Below are 15,645 nucleotides of genomic sequence, written 5' to 3' on the forward strand. Positions count from 1 at the left end.
GCCCCACCCACTGTTGGGTAACACTTATAGCAAAGCATCCACAGGCAGATGTGGCAGGTGGTTACGAGGGCTGGTGGAGGACAAACTGTTAAGGGGCCAGGGTGTCTTCTGGGGACAGTGAAAATGTTCTAAGATTGACTGTGGTGATGGCTGCATGACCCTGAATATACTATCAGCAACAAAACTGTAGTTAGTGAGTGAGCTATATGGTGTGTGGGTTATATACCAATAAAGCTTTAACATCAGAAAAGCCTATGGAGACAAAGCTTGCCATCTGGCAACTGTCCACCCCCTCCCTTCCCTGCTAGGTGGATGTCAGACACAGAGGACTGTGCACCCAGCACAAAGCACCAGTAGCTCAGTCCTTCACAGATGTCGTTTCAATAATTACTGCAGCACCTGAGAAGGCTCTTAGGAGATCGAGGCTCCAGAACACTTCACTCAAGGCTGCACGGCCCACAAGTCTCTGTAAAGCCCGATTCCTTCTGTGGCCTCATTGCTGTGGAGACAACCTCAGAGGTACCAGCTGCCTCCTGTACCTTGCGATACGCAGGCCCTTCTTCTGCTTTGGGCACCCGCTGGTTCACGTAGAACACACGGGGGATGTTCAACTTGATGCAGTGCAAGTCGCTGCCGATGACAGCCCATAGCCGGAACACACCAGCTTGGCTGGTCTCGCTGATCTGAAAGGAAACATGGTACAGCAGCGTATGCCAGCCGGTCACAGAAAGCACTCAACACCCATGGACAGGCCACCTCTGGGGTGACCTCCAGAGCCAGCTGCAATCACAGAGGTGTGAAGGTCAAGGTCTGCCCTTTGTTTTCCACCCCCAACTGTGGGATGGTCCACAGGACCCCGAGCTGGCAGACACCTCTTCCTATCAGCCATGCTGCTTCCCGCCCTCCTGGGGATGCCCATCCACACCTGCACAATCTGCCAGGGAAGGTCCAGAATGCTGCGGGCAGTTCTCCGCAAGAAGCCCCCAAGCCCCGTGGTGGGCCTGTCTCTCATGGCCCCAGGCTGCAGCATGCCTTCTGCCTCCAGACACCGCTTCTTTCTGCGAGCCAGGCGCTGTCGGGCCTGCAGCTGCCACTTCTTCTTGTGGAACCGGAGCCAAACCAGCCATTCTTCCTGGGACAGATGATGGGACAGGTCAAGGAGACAAAAACACAGTAAAACAGGAACACCCTTCTATGGCAATGAAACCACACCTTCTGAGTGCTCTGCAAGGACTGGGCATCTTGCCAGTGCCTTCTCAGGATCAAGATCCATCTTGGGGTCCCTGCACTACTCAGCAGACCCGGCAGGAGACAGCACACCCCAGAGCAGGCCTGACTGGAGTCTGCTCCCTCTGCCCACTGGCCAGTCCAGACACCCTGAGGCTTCTAACCTGGGTGGTTCCGAGGGCCGGAGGCTGCCCCAGGATCTCCTGCCAGGGCTCTGTCAGCCCCAGGTCCTGCGAATCCTCCTGGCTCTCCCAGAGGGCCCGCTTTCTCTTCGTAGCAATGGGGATGGCTGCATGTGGTGGCTTCTCGAGGCCAAAGTCCTCCATGTCGGGAGCACCAAGGCTCTGGGTGCCATCAGGAGCCTGGGCCACGCCCACCTGCAAGCACCCAAAGGGGACTTAAAACACAGGCTCTCTCTGCAAATTTCACTCCTAGGAATCCATCTGAATGGGATAAAGTACTTGTCCACAAAGTTACTCACTAGAAACTAAACTCTTTTTAACTTTCCTCACCTGAAGATATGCTTTTATTGATTTTTTTTTTTTTAGAAAGGAGAGAAACGTCCATATGAGAGAAACTGAGCCACTTGGCCAAGGCCAGACTATTTTTAACTTTTACTAGCGAGGAGGTCAAATAAAAATGTTACTGAGTGCTACCGTTCTGTTTGCCCCAGAGCTCTCCTTTTCATAAGCAATATGTTGCAAAGAACAGGTAAGCACCCTTCTTCCTACCTCCTAGCCTCACACCTCTCATTACACTGCTGTTAATAATTTCAAGTGTTTCTAATATTTTTCATTTTGCAGTTTAGGAAACAGAAGTCTAAGCCACAGTGATTCACTCCAGGTCACTCGGCCTGTACGCACATCCCGCACTTGTGGTGAGATGGTTCTCCACCCAGCCAGGGCGCAGTGGGGACATGGAAGGGCAGAGTGCCAAGGCACACATTCACAGGGAAAATAAATCCCAGACACCTGGGTAGAAGTGTCCAACCTCACAGGTGGCAGCCTGGGGACTCTGGCCCTGTGTGCCTGTGGGACCGGCCCATCCCCCACATGGCCTCTGCTGTCCCGGGCCAGCCCCGTTACCTGTCTCCTGCCCTCGAGGACGAAAAGCTCGCTGATCTTCTTTTGCTTGTAGGCATCAGTCTTCTCCAGCAGTTTTCTGTGCAGCCAGTCCGGATGTTTGACACGAGGCACTGGGTTCCTCACCTGCACGAAGGTGAGAGGCATCCCTCGTCTGATGTGGAGTTCGGGCCACACCCAGGTTTCTGTGGCTTTTAAGCCACACGGGGTCCTGCCTCCGTGGCTCTTGACCTCACCTGCTGCAGAGCCGCGGGGATGGTGATAATCTTCTGTATGGCGCTGCCCAGCCGCTCGATGTAGTAGTCCCAGTCCAGAATCTGTACAGGAATGGAGCACATGAGAAAAGCAGAAGCAGCTGTACTGTGCTTCCCCATGCCTTACTTTTTCTCTTAGGAAGTCTACGACAAAAGCGCCCATTTCACAGAGGAGGAGACAGGCACAGAGCCAGCACCAGGACCCTGCACCAGAACCAAGCCTCAGTCAGTCTGACACCACAGTGAAAGGCCCACGTCCAGCTTTTCCCTAAGGCTATTTCCTCACATCACACGTCAGAAAGGGGACGCCAAGAGTGAAGAGTCCAGGCAAAAAGCTGACGAGTCAGGGACACTGCTCTGTCTGGTTTTCCTACTGACCTTCTGAGAATAGGAAAATCCAGCACTCACCGCCCGAATGTCAAAGTCTTGGAGGGAAGAGCTTTTTAGCCATTTCCGGAGAAAGTGCCTCCTCACGGTGGGCTCTGCCTGGAAAATGGCGAGCGGGATGGCCCTGGGTGACAAGAGGCAGAGCTCACGGAAAGAATGTCTTCCTCACCTGGCACTGGAACCACACTCATCAGAGTACATACAGTTTCACATGGAAATAAGGACTCAACACCTACTTTGTGGCCTGTTTTCATTTGATGTTGTTATTTTGTATACACTATACCTAATATCTAAAACTAATAAGACTTCACTGTATAGAATACCATGGTTTAATAACCACCACCCACCAGTGGCCACATGGCCTGTTGTTTGGCTGCCGTGAACAGGGCTGTTGACAAATGCCCTCACATAAATGACACACCCATGTGCAGGCATATAGCTAACCACTTCTGAAGGGCTCCTCGTTGGGTAATGGACAGGGAGAGCCCTTTGCTTTTCTGGGAGAATGAGCCAGTTTGCAAGTCATCAGCAATGTGAGAGGGCAGCCGGAGGCAATATTTGTTACTGTGAAATATCATGAGCGTAAGTAAACTCAGGGAGAGAACAAACACCTGTGCATCCCTCACTTAGGGGGCAAACATCAAGCCTGTCATGTCACTTTCTGTGTGAAAAAGCAGACACGAGGACAAAGCCCTACTGACTCTCCTCACAGAAGGAAGCTGGGTCCTTATTACAGATCCTGTGTGTGTCTTTACATCCGCTACGTGCATCTATCCATAACACCTAGGAGTGTTTTCCATGGTGTGAACACAGAGGCACTGTACTGCACCCCCCTTCAACTAGCTCTGTTCTTGAACTCGGTGTCTTAAGGTGGCCGTGAGTCACTCCAACTCCTGTACAGCATCTCACTGCATAAAAGATACATGTATCCATTTTCTGCTTGAAGGACACTTAGGGTGTTCCCAACTTTTGCTGCTCAACACAATGTGAACACTGCAGCTGTGCAGGCCACACCCCCAGAAGTGCTTGACTGTGGGGTGCGCCAGGCGTCCTCTCCCTCACCACACACTGCCTCCTCTCCAAAGTGACTGTCGCCCACAGCCCCATGCGTATTGTGAGCGCCGGTGTGCATGGTCACCAACAACTGTTATCAGATTTGTTTCCAACCAGTAGGTCCATTTCCTGACTGCTGCGCGTTTGAAGATCTTCACATGCGCTGGCCACTCGTCTCCTTTGTGAATTGCATTTTCTATCTGTTGCCCATTTTACCTCTGGGTTGTCTTTTTCTTGCTGATATATAGGAATCCTTTATTTTACTCTGTATATAGTCTACCTTAGCTTTGTATCAAATTCCATTTTTTTATGACTGAGAGTTTCTTTTTAAGAAAATACTTAATCCATTTCTCCCCCCCGCAGGTCTTTTAGCATAGGTGAGAACACTGACTACTGAAGTTTCTAGTTTATCAGTTATCGATGGGTTGAAATAACCGCTTTTTTGGGTTATGAGTCTGTAATTTGGGTGGTCTTGTCTGGGGTCACTGTGTAGCTGTGGTGGCCTCCCTCTGCACACAACCTTTCAGGCTCTGTGGTCTGGGCCTCTCCAGGCACACCAGCAAATTAGAGGGCAGAGCAGAACTGCAGTCTATGTGCCACCCACAGGGAAATGGGTGTCTTGGATCCACTGCATTTCCCTTTTCATTTGTATAGGCCTTGCTTAGCTCCAACAGCCCAAAGACCATGAGATGAGGGAGAACTGCCTGTCGACCCTGAGGTCTCCAGGCAGAACTGGAAGATGCTATGGGATGGAGTCTTTTGCTGTCCCCCTTGGCCTGCTCCAGAATCCAGAGGACATTCCTCCTGCCATGACGGCTGGGAGATGCGGCAGTGGCAGTGTGCGGAGCCTTAGCTCCTGGAGCATCCTGCGAGGCACACTACCGCCACATCTCCAGCCAGGGTTCATCAGCGTCCTCAAAGGGTGTGACTGGACCTTGAGAGGGGGCCCATCATAGCTGTCCCACCATGAACCCAGGTTCTCTGGGGCTCTAGGTGGCCGGGCTCACCACACTTGCTCTGGGGTCCTGCCAGGGCCCAGCAAGACCTTCCTGTCATCTCATCTGCAGGCAGTCCGAGGCCCAGTCCCTCCCTAACCCTGGAAGCCCTCACCTCTCTGTAACGGGTGAGCCCTCTGGCTTCCGAGAGATGATGTAGCGGCAGCTCAGCCCCGCATCCTTCACCATCTGGTCTCCCAGGAACTCAGCCAGGCGCTTGGCAGTACTGATAGACGTAGACTTCTGCTCCCCATAATCTTCCAGCTTCCGAGACATGGAACGGTTCTCAGAGATCAACTCGAACAGCTCAGAATCAGGCATGTTAGCTGCCTGTAGAGAGAATGGGAGGAACACCACGCAGAGGTAAAGGAGCATTCCCAGCACATCTGGAACCTCCCCACCTGGAATTGTGCTTTCCCATCGGATGAGCTGAAGGAGTGTAATTCTAAGGGCTGGCTCATACCAGGCACAACAAAACTTAAAAACCACATACGAAGCCTTAATGTTTGTTTGTGCTCCTGTGACTACATGCCCCTGACCTCTTGCCCTCAACAGCCTGTAAGATTCGCCAGCTCACGAGTGCTGTGTGTACTTCCCCTTGGTTCTCACGCTCGTGTGAGTCAACTCTACACAGAACAAGGCATGCCAGGAAACCAGATGCCTGTGAAGCAAAGGGAGCCAGCCACTGTTCCAGAATATCCCATTTTCCTTTTACCCACAAAACCTCTTCCTAGCCAACAATGCAGGAGGGAGAGGAATCTGTGCAAAGATGTTTGATGCTACGCTATTTATCACAATGGAAACCTGGAGCCTACATGATACCCAACAGTAAAGGACTAGCTCAGTATTAACCCAGGTAAACTTGATGAAATACAAACACTACAGAGCAGTACAGGAAGAGCGACAAATTCCACAAGAAAGTGTATTAAAGATAAGCCAGCACTGTCATTTAAACTTTAGGAATTGTATGTGCATTTATAGGGCCGACAATGACTTAAAAATCAAAGTTGGTGTGATGGTTGGCAAATTCTCCCCTTAGATTCCTTTCTCATCATGCTCTTTGTCTCCTTCACAGAATCCTGTGGCAGGATACAGAAGCAAGGAGATTTGGAGGCACTGGCAGTCAGCAAGCCTTGGGATTTCGTCAGAATTAGCCCCGAGTTCATCTGTCACCAGGTCCCTCTGACTGCAGGATCCCTCAAAGCCAGGTGGGGAGGGCGACCTCACCTTGCTGTATAGCACGTCCAGCCAGTAGTCGGCTACCTTAGCGACAGAGCCGTATACTTCCTCTAGGGTGCTGCCCTTGAGGAAGGCCTCGAATACAGATGACTGGAAGATTTTGATGAGCTGCAGCTCCCCACGGCGCTTTACCTCGAAGCCCTTGAGCTCAGCCAGGGAACCGTCCTCATTGAACACGGCGTACCTGGAAGCACAGTGAGCACAGCCATGATGCTGGCTGCTTCTCACTGCCCTTCTGATCCCCGCCCCTCGTATCCCCCTGGCAGCAAATACATCTCTACCCTGAGGTTGATCTCTCCAACATAAAAATGATTTAAGGGCTTGCAGCTTGTGGAACCAGAACCTAACAGGTAGGGAACAGAGCTGGTGGCATCAGTGTCAACAGTAGCTTTCCAAATCAAATCAAAAAGGCCAAAAGACAGAACTGAGGTCTGTCCCCATCCTAACTCCTGGCCATTTCCTGGAAGGGTTGTTAAATCTAATCTTTCCGTTTCCTTTCCCAAGCACAGAAGCTGTGGGATTCCTACCTCTTCTTCAGTTTCTTGCCTTCTTCCTTGGAGGCTGGAAGGATCATGGCAAGGTAGGGTCCGTCAACCTCAAAAAAGATGCTGTTCTCTGAGCGAGTGACGTAGGTGAGTGAGGAAGGATCAGCCAGCTCCTGGTACTGATCATTGGTGAAGCCTTCCTGCAAGACCAGAAGGAAGAGGGGCAGCCTCACTCATCACCGTCCAAACCTGTACACACCGGCTGCCCTCCAAGCAGCAGACAGATCAGCAAGTAGGCTTGTCTGTACAATGAGCACCACTGGGCAAGAGAAGGGGGCCAAGTTCTGACTCGCGTTTGATGTGGACGAACCAGAGTGCATTCTGCAGAGTCCATCTGTTACACACATTTCCACCCATAGGACATTCTGAGAAAGGTAAAATGACCACACAAGAACACACTGGTGTGCCAGGTGTGTTTGTGTGGGGGGCTGATGACTAAGGGGCAGACTCAGGAACTCTGGGGCATGGAGTTGCTCTGTGGCTCTGTGGTCGGGGACACACGACTCCACAGAACTGCAGTCTATAAAGAGTGAAATGTGCTGTAAGAAATTAGAAAGCATTCAGCGGGGCTGTTGGGAGATCCCAAGAGGGAATGCAGGCTGGGACAGTCTGATTGACAAATGACAGAATGCTGCTGATGGTCTGGGTTTTGAAAAAGGGCTGAGCTAAGTAGTTGACAGACCCTGCTTTGAGCAGGTAGTGTAAGACTGAGGACAAAAGCAAAGGTGCACAAACACTGCTACACCACCTCTAGGAAAAGGAACCGGGCTCCTTGGAGAAATGCTGGGTTCAGGGCTGGAACAGGAAAATGAAAGATGAGGCCGGTGTCTTGTACTACCAGGAAGTAAGAAAGGGCTCAAAAACCCCCCAAACCCACACCCCAGAATGGGCATGTCTCAGGAACACAGGGGCAATTGTGAAGGAGCCAGTGGCCAGGGGAGCAAGCTGAGCCACAAACACAGCAGGACAGTGGTGGGTTACAGCCCAGGACAACAATGTCCATGAGCCCACACGGACACAAACACACAACTAGGAGATCGGTGAGTGAGGAAGGTAAGGGAGACAATTCTTTCTACACAAGGGTTCCAATTAATAATGTGCAGGAGGGAGGGAAACGGAATTAGCAGTGGGGAAACCAGCAGAGAGAACACTGGTGATAACTGCTGCAGTGAGTGGGTGATGGTGCTGAGCCAGGGGACACCGACAGTCTCAGACCATATGATGCTCAGTGACTGCTACTGTGGAGCTTTGATGTAGAGCAGATGTGGACACTCCCCCTCAGGGCAGGGGAGGGACTTGCCCCAGGAACAAGGCCACGGGAAAGCGGGCATAGGTGCCTGGTGACCTTAAGTCAGATACCGACACCATGAACCGACAGTGCCACACTGCACGTCACCTCTGGGGCGTTCCTCCAATACCCCAAATACCTCAATCTAATAAACAGGGAAAACAGACAAATCCAAATCAAGTACAGTCAACAGGACATCTGACCAGTACTCATCGAAAGGTCCTGGTTAGGACAGACTGGAAAGACGGAGGGACTGGCAGGCTGGAGGGGACTAAGGAGAAGGTCAACTGAGCCCAGCACAGGGTCTGGGAAAACTGGAAAATCCAAATAAAGGCTGTAGTTTGGTTAAAGTGTTGTGCCACCCCGAATCCTTCAATTCTGATGCACATGCCCTGGTTTAAAGAACACGTTAACATTAGGGGAAGCGGACTGAAGGGTATATAGGAATTCTCAGTTCTATTTTTAATTTTTCTGTAAGTCTAAAATTATTCCAAAATAAAAAGCTAAAAGCAGAACAATGTGGGTGCTGTGCTGAGGAGAATGTAGACACTCGAGTAACTGTTGAGACAGGATTGTCTGTACACGTCCTCAGGTTACAGAGAAACAGTCTAAAGGCACGGGGCATGTGTGAAATTAGAAAGGAGCAGAGCAAGAGCCCGCACAGTCCCCTCCCAAATCCATGTCAGAGTGGTGGTGCTAGAAACCCAGGCTCACCTTGACCATGATGTTTAGCATGGCCCCAGGGTAGGAGATGGTCACCTTGGGCTTTTTCACACCAGTCGTCTTGATGACAAAGTTTTCAGGGAAGCTGTTGGGCAGGACACACCATATTCCATCTGTGTCCAGCTCTAAGGGCCTCCTTCAGAGGAACAGAGAAGTGAGGACTGCGGCCCCATGTGGCTAGAAGCCAGTGTCAAGTCCTGATAGCAGACAAGAGCCTCCCACTTTCCAGCTCATCTTTACTGGTCTGTTCCCTCCCACTCCAGGCCTCCCCCGCAGTGGACTGAGGACTCACCCGATCTGCTCTATCAGCTCCCGAGCCTGGGTAATGATGTTGGCCCCTGTGAAGCAGACAATGCCAGCCATCTCCATGGAGTACCAGCGGGCCCTGGGAAGGAGAGTCACAGGCTGCGGGTGGGGTTCCCTCCAGACGGTCATTAGACAGGTTAGAGGAGAGGTGGGGGAGGGAGAGAAGGATACCAAGAAGGGAACTCTGAAGTAGGGTAGGAAGACCTTATAAGGGGGGAATTTAGCTGTGCTGAGGACCCCCCTCTGTCCCTACTTCAGGGTGTGGAGCGTGGCTTTGGAAAGTTCTGGAAGGACGCAGCACCATGGGTCACGATCAACTTCAGCCTCAGGGGACCCTTCATACTAGCCCAGATGGTTGGCATCCCTGTGAGCCTTCTCCACTCTCCCAAACCCATGTGTATCCCCCAACTTCTCAGGGAAAACACGCTTGAAGGCACCCTCAGCCTCCCGCTCTCCCACCTGGCTCAATGTCCCCACACCTTGTCTCATCTAGAGGTGCCTCCTCTTGCCCCAAAACTCTACTCTGGCTCTAGCCTTGCTCTCCGCCCCGCCCCCTCTGCCATTAAAAAGCAACACAAATAAACTAAATGACCCTCCCTTAAACCCAGTTCCCATGCCACCCACAACCTTTCTCTCCACAGCTGCCCTGTTGACCCTCCTGAGGCCCCATCCACCTGGTTATGTCCAATGGACACACTCAGGCCCCATCTCCACGTAGCACCCAACTCCTGACTCGAACCCGGGAACAGCTTCCACCTTGGCTCTCCCTGTCACCCCACACTCAACCCCTCAATCAACTTTACCCCCTTCATTAACCCCACGGTGCTGCTTCGCAATTGCTGAATGACTGGGACCGTCTCCATGGCCCTAGAGATGGCATTCTGTAAGTCACACACAGGACTGAGACTACCAAATCGCTGTCTCCTGCTCAGGATGTTTAGATGAACACATCCAGTGACACCCATCCCCCTTGCTGCCCCAGACCCATGAGTTGATGTGGCCCACACCTCCCCACTGCCCTAACCCGCTTTCAACCACACTTTTTGGATGGAGGCCCGCAGGTGCCCCCCTCCCCTCCCTTGCCCCATGGCCCAGCGAGCGCTGGGGCAGGAGCATACCCTTTGCGCATGACGTAGCCATAGAAGGAGTTGAGGATGCACTTGTGTGCCAGCTGCAGGGAGTCGTACAGCACCTCCATGTTCTTGCAGCGCTTGACCTCGGCCGCGTCGCCTGCCTCCACAGCTGCACTGAGCTTTTTTTTCCACACCTGGGAACACACACACCTCCTAGATTACAGCAGCTCACGTTTTATAGTCACAGCTATGATACATTTTGAAAATTTTAGAATGTATAGAAAACTTAACAACAAATAGAAGACTGTAGGCACTTCTAGAGGGACACTTGGTATTTTGCCACATTTCCTTTATTCCAACCCCCACCCCAGGCAATGCCATTGGTGTTGTAGATACTAAATACCCTAGCACACGTTTTCCAGGGACAGGGATATGCTGCTGAATAACCACAATGCTGTTGCTACCTCAAAGAAATTTATCACAGATATGATGTTTACTTGTCCCCTATCAGGTCCGCACAGTTCCAACCCAGGAGCCAGGCCAGAGCCACACAGGTGGTTCCCATGTCCTAATTCACCTTTAATCTAGAACCACCCCGTGTAAGGCAGATGTCATGAAAGAACTTCTAAACAGAAAGAAACATGTCTATGCTCCATTTTTATTTCTTGTGAGGCCAGGGCTAGGAGAAAATACTCTGTTACGGCAACAAGCAACTTGTACACCTCACACTTGGATGAACTTCAACCTCCTGGGACAGAGGCCAGGACTTGACAACGAAAACCTGGAGAAGCAAATGAAATGCATGTCTGAAGAGCAGCAACAGAGGCAGGGTCTTCGCTTCGCCAGAGCCCCAGGGGCTTCAACAGGACCCTGTGATTCCATCCACTCTCTTACCTGATGCACTTGACAAGCTGAGTTACAGGAATGCTCAAACAACAGAACTCAGGCACCGCCAACAGGCAGAGAGCAGGGAGTGCACAGTTGTGGCAAGCCCTTGAGGTACCAGTGCACTCATCAGGCAGAACCTAGGACCACCACTGCCTGTCAGACACTATATCCCATGCTGGGAGGCAAAGGACATGTCCTAGTCACTGTGGTGGCCCTTACACAGCTGAGTTTTTCAAAAGCCACAGAACTGTCCCCTGAAAGGCTGAGATCTATTCAGTGTCAACCTTACTTCAACAAAGTGGCCCCACCATTACCAGGGCGGGTGACAGACACTAGCACTCGGGCACCAGAACTTCTTCCCTGAGCTGCGTTTCCTCCCTGTTCAGAACAGAAGCTGTCAGAACATGAATGCTGGGCCTGCGCAGGCACAGGACCCTAGTAACCCTTAGTGACAGAAGAGGGGGCACACGGCGACACCTGGTCCTCAGACCAACAGAGAGCCTACACCTTCCAGGATGCTGAGCCTCAAAGGAGAGGTGGAGGGACAGGCCCGAGTGCTGGTTAGGCTCCTGTTGGCAGATTATCTCCACCTGCTCCGTGTGATGTAGCAAGTCTTAGCTACAGAGGCTGAGGGGTGGGCTTGGGACACTGTCAGCAACCTCCTGAGGCCAAGAAGCCAGGCCTGTCTATTAAATGGACTTAGGGGAATGAGAGCTACTTAGGAGTCCCTGGTAAAAGCAACTGATAAATGAAGAGACCAAAAGTATTTCAGCAAATTCTCCATCCAATAAGAAAAAAAAAAAGGTTTGGTAAGGAACAGAAAACTTAATAGACTTATTGAGTGCCACAAGACAGTCTACACTGTCAGTGCTTGTCTGATGAGGGAGACAGATAAACTAGTAACTTAAGAGTTAACTTATGATGGTCTGGTGGTTCCCCAAAAGATTAAAAATACCATTACCGTCTGATCCAGCAACTGCATTCCTGGGAATGTAAACAAGAGAACCAAAAGCAGGAACTCAAGATGTTTGTACACCCATGACTGCCCAACAGACCCAGCAAGGGCCCATATCTGAGAAAAAGAGGCCCACCTTGTGAAGACCTTTGAACTCGTAGCGCCTGTCCCGGAAGGCACGCACAGTGTCCACATAGAAGGAGTTCTCCCGCTGGCAGATGGTGGTGAGGCGCTCCTCCACCTTAGTCACGTGGATCTTCTTGTATGCCTTGCGGCAGTAATCTGAGGCACAATGGGGGGGGGGGGGGGCGAGCACTGAGACTCCACAAAGGGGACAGCCAAAGGAAGCCAGAATGCAATGGAGGCCAACAAATGTGTAGCTTTCTCTACGGCTAGTTTATCACATCTAAAAAAGGGCAGTCCCAGTATGAATGGGGCAAACATGCCAAGACCACAGAAAGGAGATTGAGCAGGTGAGCACTGAAGGAGAAATGAAGACAGGAAGCCCATAGGAGGAGCTAGGTCACCATAGCTTCAACAACTGGTTTAACTCACCTCAGGCCTAATAGTACCAACACAGCCCAATAAAGGCCCCAAAGTTATTCAGGCTGCTTACCTGCCAGCCTCTTCTTCTCATATTTAGCCTGCTCTTCACGGGACAGCTCATGAAAGGCCCGCGCTGGGCCGTCGGGGGTCAAGGGAGAAAACTTCTCCGACTCCAGCTGGTGTTGGATCCGATGATACTCGCTGCGACTGGCCGGCACTAAGAGGGGTGACAGGTGGGAGAAGAGTCTGTGACAGAGACCAGCCCATCTGCTTCCTGTTGAGCATTCCCAGCACGGGCAGGCACTCACTGAACTCGCCCCTCCACTGCCAGGCCATCTTCCTCTGGCAGTTTGCCCCGGGCTTGTTGAAGTCACAGGCCGCACAGGTGGCTTCGTCCACCATGGCAGAGGGCTGCGGAGGAGATGGGAGGGAGCAATTAGGGATCAGGCAGAAGGAACTCCATTCTGATGCAGGAATCTATTTTACCTGCAGGCGGTTCGTCAGGATGATGTTTGGGTACATGGCCCCCACGTCCAGGTGGTAGATAAGGGGACACTCGATACGGTTAGGAACATCTCTCAGGGAGGTGAGCTTGGTCTTAATCTGATCACACACCTACAGAGAAGTGGGAAGGAGGTGGAGGTGTGTGACTAAGACAAAAACTGGAGACTACAAAGTAACAAAAAAAGCACCACAGAACCCACACAGAAGGCACTACCCGGCCCTGGAGGTGCAGGAGGCTTGCAAGGACAGAGCCCTGATGAGGACAGCATGGCTGGAAGCAGCCACCGCCACGTGAGAAGAATTTGAAGATTGGGAGAAAACTAATGAATCTGTTACAAGATGTTTCTTGAAACCAATCCTAAAACTGGTACAAACTCTGCCCCCATGGGAGTCAGCTAATACACTGCAGTGCTGAGCGGAGCCCAACACGAACCTGGAATGTGCCATGTCCGAGGGACCAGAACCAGCACAGGGGAAGGTGCTTGGCGTCTCCAGTCAGGTGATGCACTGCAAATGACACTTCCTATTCATATTTGATGGATTTTATAGTCACTATATTCTACTCTGTAATTTCTAGGAATTTACTGTCATAGTGTAAAAAAAAATTTTTTTTAAAAATTCTCACCCGAGAATAGTTTTTCCATCACTTTTCAGAGAGTGGGAGAGAGACAAACATCAATGTGAGACACATTGACTGGTTGCCTCCCACACATGCCCCAACCAGGGCTGGGGATCAAGCCTGCAACCAGGGTACATGCCCTTGACGGGAATCACACCCGAGACCCTTTAGTCTACGGGCCAACGCACTAACCACTGGGCCAAACCTGAGAGGGCTTAATTTTCTTTTTTAATCCTCACCTGAGGACACGCTTAGAGAGGAAGGGAGAGGAAGAGAAAGCAGGAAATGCATCGGTGTGAGAGAGAACCATCCATAGGTTGCCTTCGGTACGCTCCGACTGGGAAATGAACCAACCACCTTTCAGTGCACAGGACGATGCTCAACCCACAAGCCACTACGGCCAGGTACTGTCATTATTTTAAAGTCTCCTTAACAATAAGAAAATAAGCCGAAAGCCTCCAATAGCTCCTCGCTGCCTACAGAGTCCAAGTGGGCTGGACACGAGACCCACCACCATGTTCCCAGGGCCTGTGAAGCTCCCCCACTCCACTAGGTCAGGTCATTGACTGCGACAACACTGTTGTGTCCTACGAACCAGACCAGAAGACACTCTGTCACCTGTCTCGGGCCCCAAGCACCAGCACACAGTAGGTGCGTAAGTGCACTACTGAAAGAAGCCAGTCTACAAGGCAGCATGTATGAACACTTTCTCCTCCCTCCCAAGAGCTACCTCTTGGAAGTTGGTGACCTGCTCCATGGGCACCTTCTCCTCTTCCTCAATGGCATGACGCATGGTTTTCTCCACCCGCTGTAGCAGGAAGTCAAAGGCAGCAGGATTCTAGCGCAAATGACCGAGAGGGACACAGATGAGACGGGAAAACACTCTGGCACCAACCAATCTGCCCCTGGCAGGACGCTGCACTATTCTGGACCAGGGCAGGCCAGACAGAGGACTCCTGGTGAGGGGCCCACAGGGTGAGAAGGGGTGAGGGCTTTACTTCAGCCCTTGTGGCTTCCACATGCCACTAAGCCTCGGGAGACACAGGAGGGGCGCACCATCCTGAACCGGCAGGGGATGTCACTGCGGAACACGCCCGACTCTAGGGCCTCCACATGGCCGCCCACATAAGTCTCGGCGTCCAGTACGTGGCCGTCATCCGTTAGCTTGTTGAACTCCTGCTCCTGCTTGTTGGGGAAGATGATGTTGGCGTGGAAGGCCTGCACCATCAGCAAGGCCTCGCACAGGGTCCCGGAGCCCTTCCGCAGCACCTATGGGGAAACATCAGGGTTCAAACCCACACCCAAACCCATGGCACGGCCGCATCAGCTGCCCAGGACCAAGAGAGGCACTGACCTCATCAGGCTCCATGGGGATGATGGTGCACAGGGCAAATATAAAGGGGTGGACATACTTCATGTACAGGTAGTACGTGGCCACCGCGTCTGACACCGAGTATGTGGCCAGAGTCTGAGGAGAGAACATCAGAAATGAGGGCAACGACACATCCAGAGGTACTGGCCCCCCTTCACACCCAGATCCCCAAGTCAGCAGGGCACACAAACCTGGGGCTGCTCAGTGGCCATCCGGCACATGTCCTCAGGGTCCAGCTCCACGGGGTCGTAGCCCAGCTTGGCTTTGGCGGCCGCCTTAAGGTTGTGGCTGCCCACAGGAAGGTAGCTGTCCCTCTTCACCCACCTGGAAAGGGGGAGAGCAAAGGCCAGAGGTGATTCTGAGACAAAGTCCAGGAACCTGTAAAAGGTGGCAAAGCTAGAAACATACACCAAGATGCAGAGTCCTAATGGGGACCCCCCTCTAACCCACTTGCCATTACACCAGGGCAAAAGGGGGAATGGACCAAGCGTTAAATGTGTCGGTGGCTCCCCATGATGGCCAAGATGAAACCCACCTCTCCACGGGGCACCAAAAGCCCATGAAACCATAGTCCTCTCGAGCCTCCCTC

At 52.0% G+C, this 15,645-nt stretch overlaps 1 protein-coding gene across 1 annotated transcript in view; it reads right to left on the reverse strand.

Annotated features, from left to right (window-relative positions):
• POLE (DNA polymerase epsilon, catalytic subunit) overlaps window positions 1-15,645 on the reverse strand; it is a 36,313-nt gene that overhangs the window by 13,938 nt on the left and 6,730 nt on the right. Inside the window, exons 13-32 of the mRNA XM_087828472.1 lie at window positions 15,248-15,380; window positions 15,039-15,152; window positions 14,741-14,953; window positions 14,415-14,522; window positions 13,048-13,176; window positions 12,870-12,972; window positions 12,632-12,778; window positions 12,152-12,297; window positions 10,218-10,366; window positions 9,086-9,178; window positions 8,785-8,929; window positions 6,765-6,922; window positions 6,226-6,421; window positions 5,114-5,328; window positions 2,972-3,074; window positions 2,541-2,626; window positions 2,313-2,430; window positions 1,392-1,604; window positions 926-1,132; window positions 540-683 (exon numbers count right to left, since the gene is read on the reverse strand). Of these exons, the coding sequence (XP_087684598.1) occupies window positions 540-683; window positions 926-1,132; window positions 1,392-1,604; window positions 2,313-2,430; window positions 2,541-2,626; window positions 2,972-3,074; window positions 5,114-5,328; window positions 6,226-6,421; window positions 6,765-6,922; window positions 8,785-8,929; window positions 9,086-9,178; window positions 10,218-10,366; window positions 12,152-12,297; window positions 12,632-12,778; window positions 12,870-12,972; window positions 13,048-13,176; window positions 14,415-14,522; window positions 14,741-14,953; window positions 15,039-15,152; window positions 15,248-15,380 (2,920 nt within the window). The remainder of the gene's footprint in view (window positions 1-539; window positions 684-925; window positions 1,133-1,391; window positions 1,605-2,312; window positions 2,431-2,540; window positions 2,627-2,971; window positions 3,075-5,113; window positions 5,329-6,225; window positions 6,422-6,764; window positions 6,923-8,784; window positions 8,930-9,085; window positions 9,179-10,217; window positions 10,367-12,151; window positions 12,298-12,631; window positions 12,779-12,869; window positions 12,973-13,047; window positions 13,177-14,414; window positions 14,523-14,740; window positions 14,954-15,038; window positions 15,153-15,247; window positions 15,381-15,645) is intronic.

The sequence above is a fragment of the Miniopterus natalensis genome, chromosome 20, assembly GCF_054644295.1.
Source record: "Miniopterus natalensis isolate mMinNat1 chromosome 20, mMinNat1.hap1, whole genome shotgun sequence".
Lineage (NCBI taxonomy): Eukaryota > Metazoa > Chordata > Mammalia > Chiroptera > Miniopteridae > Miniopterus > Miniopterus natalensis.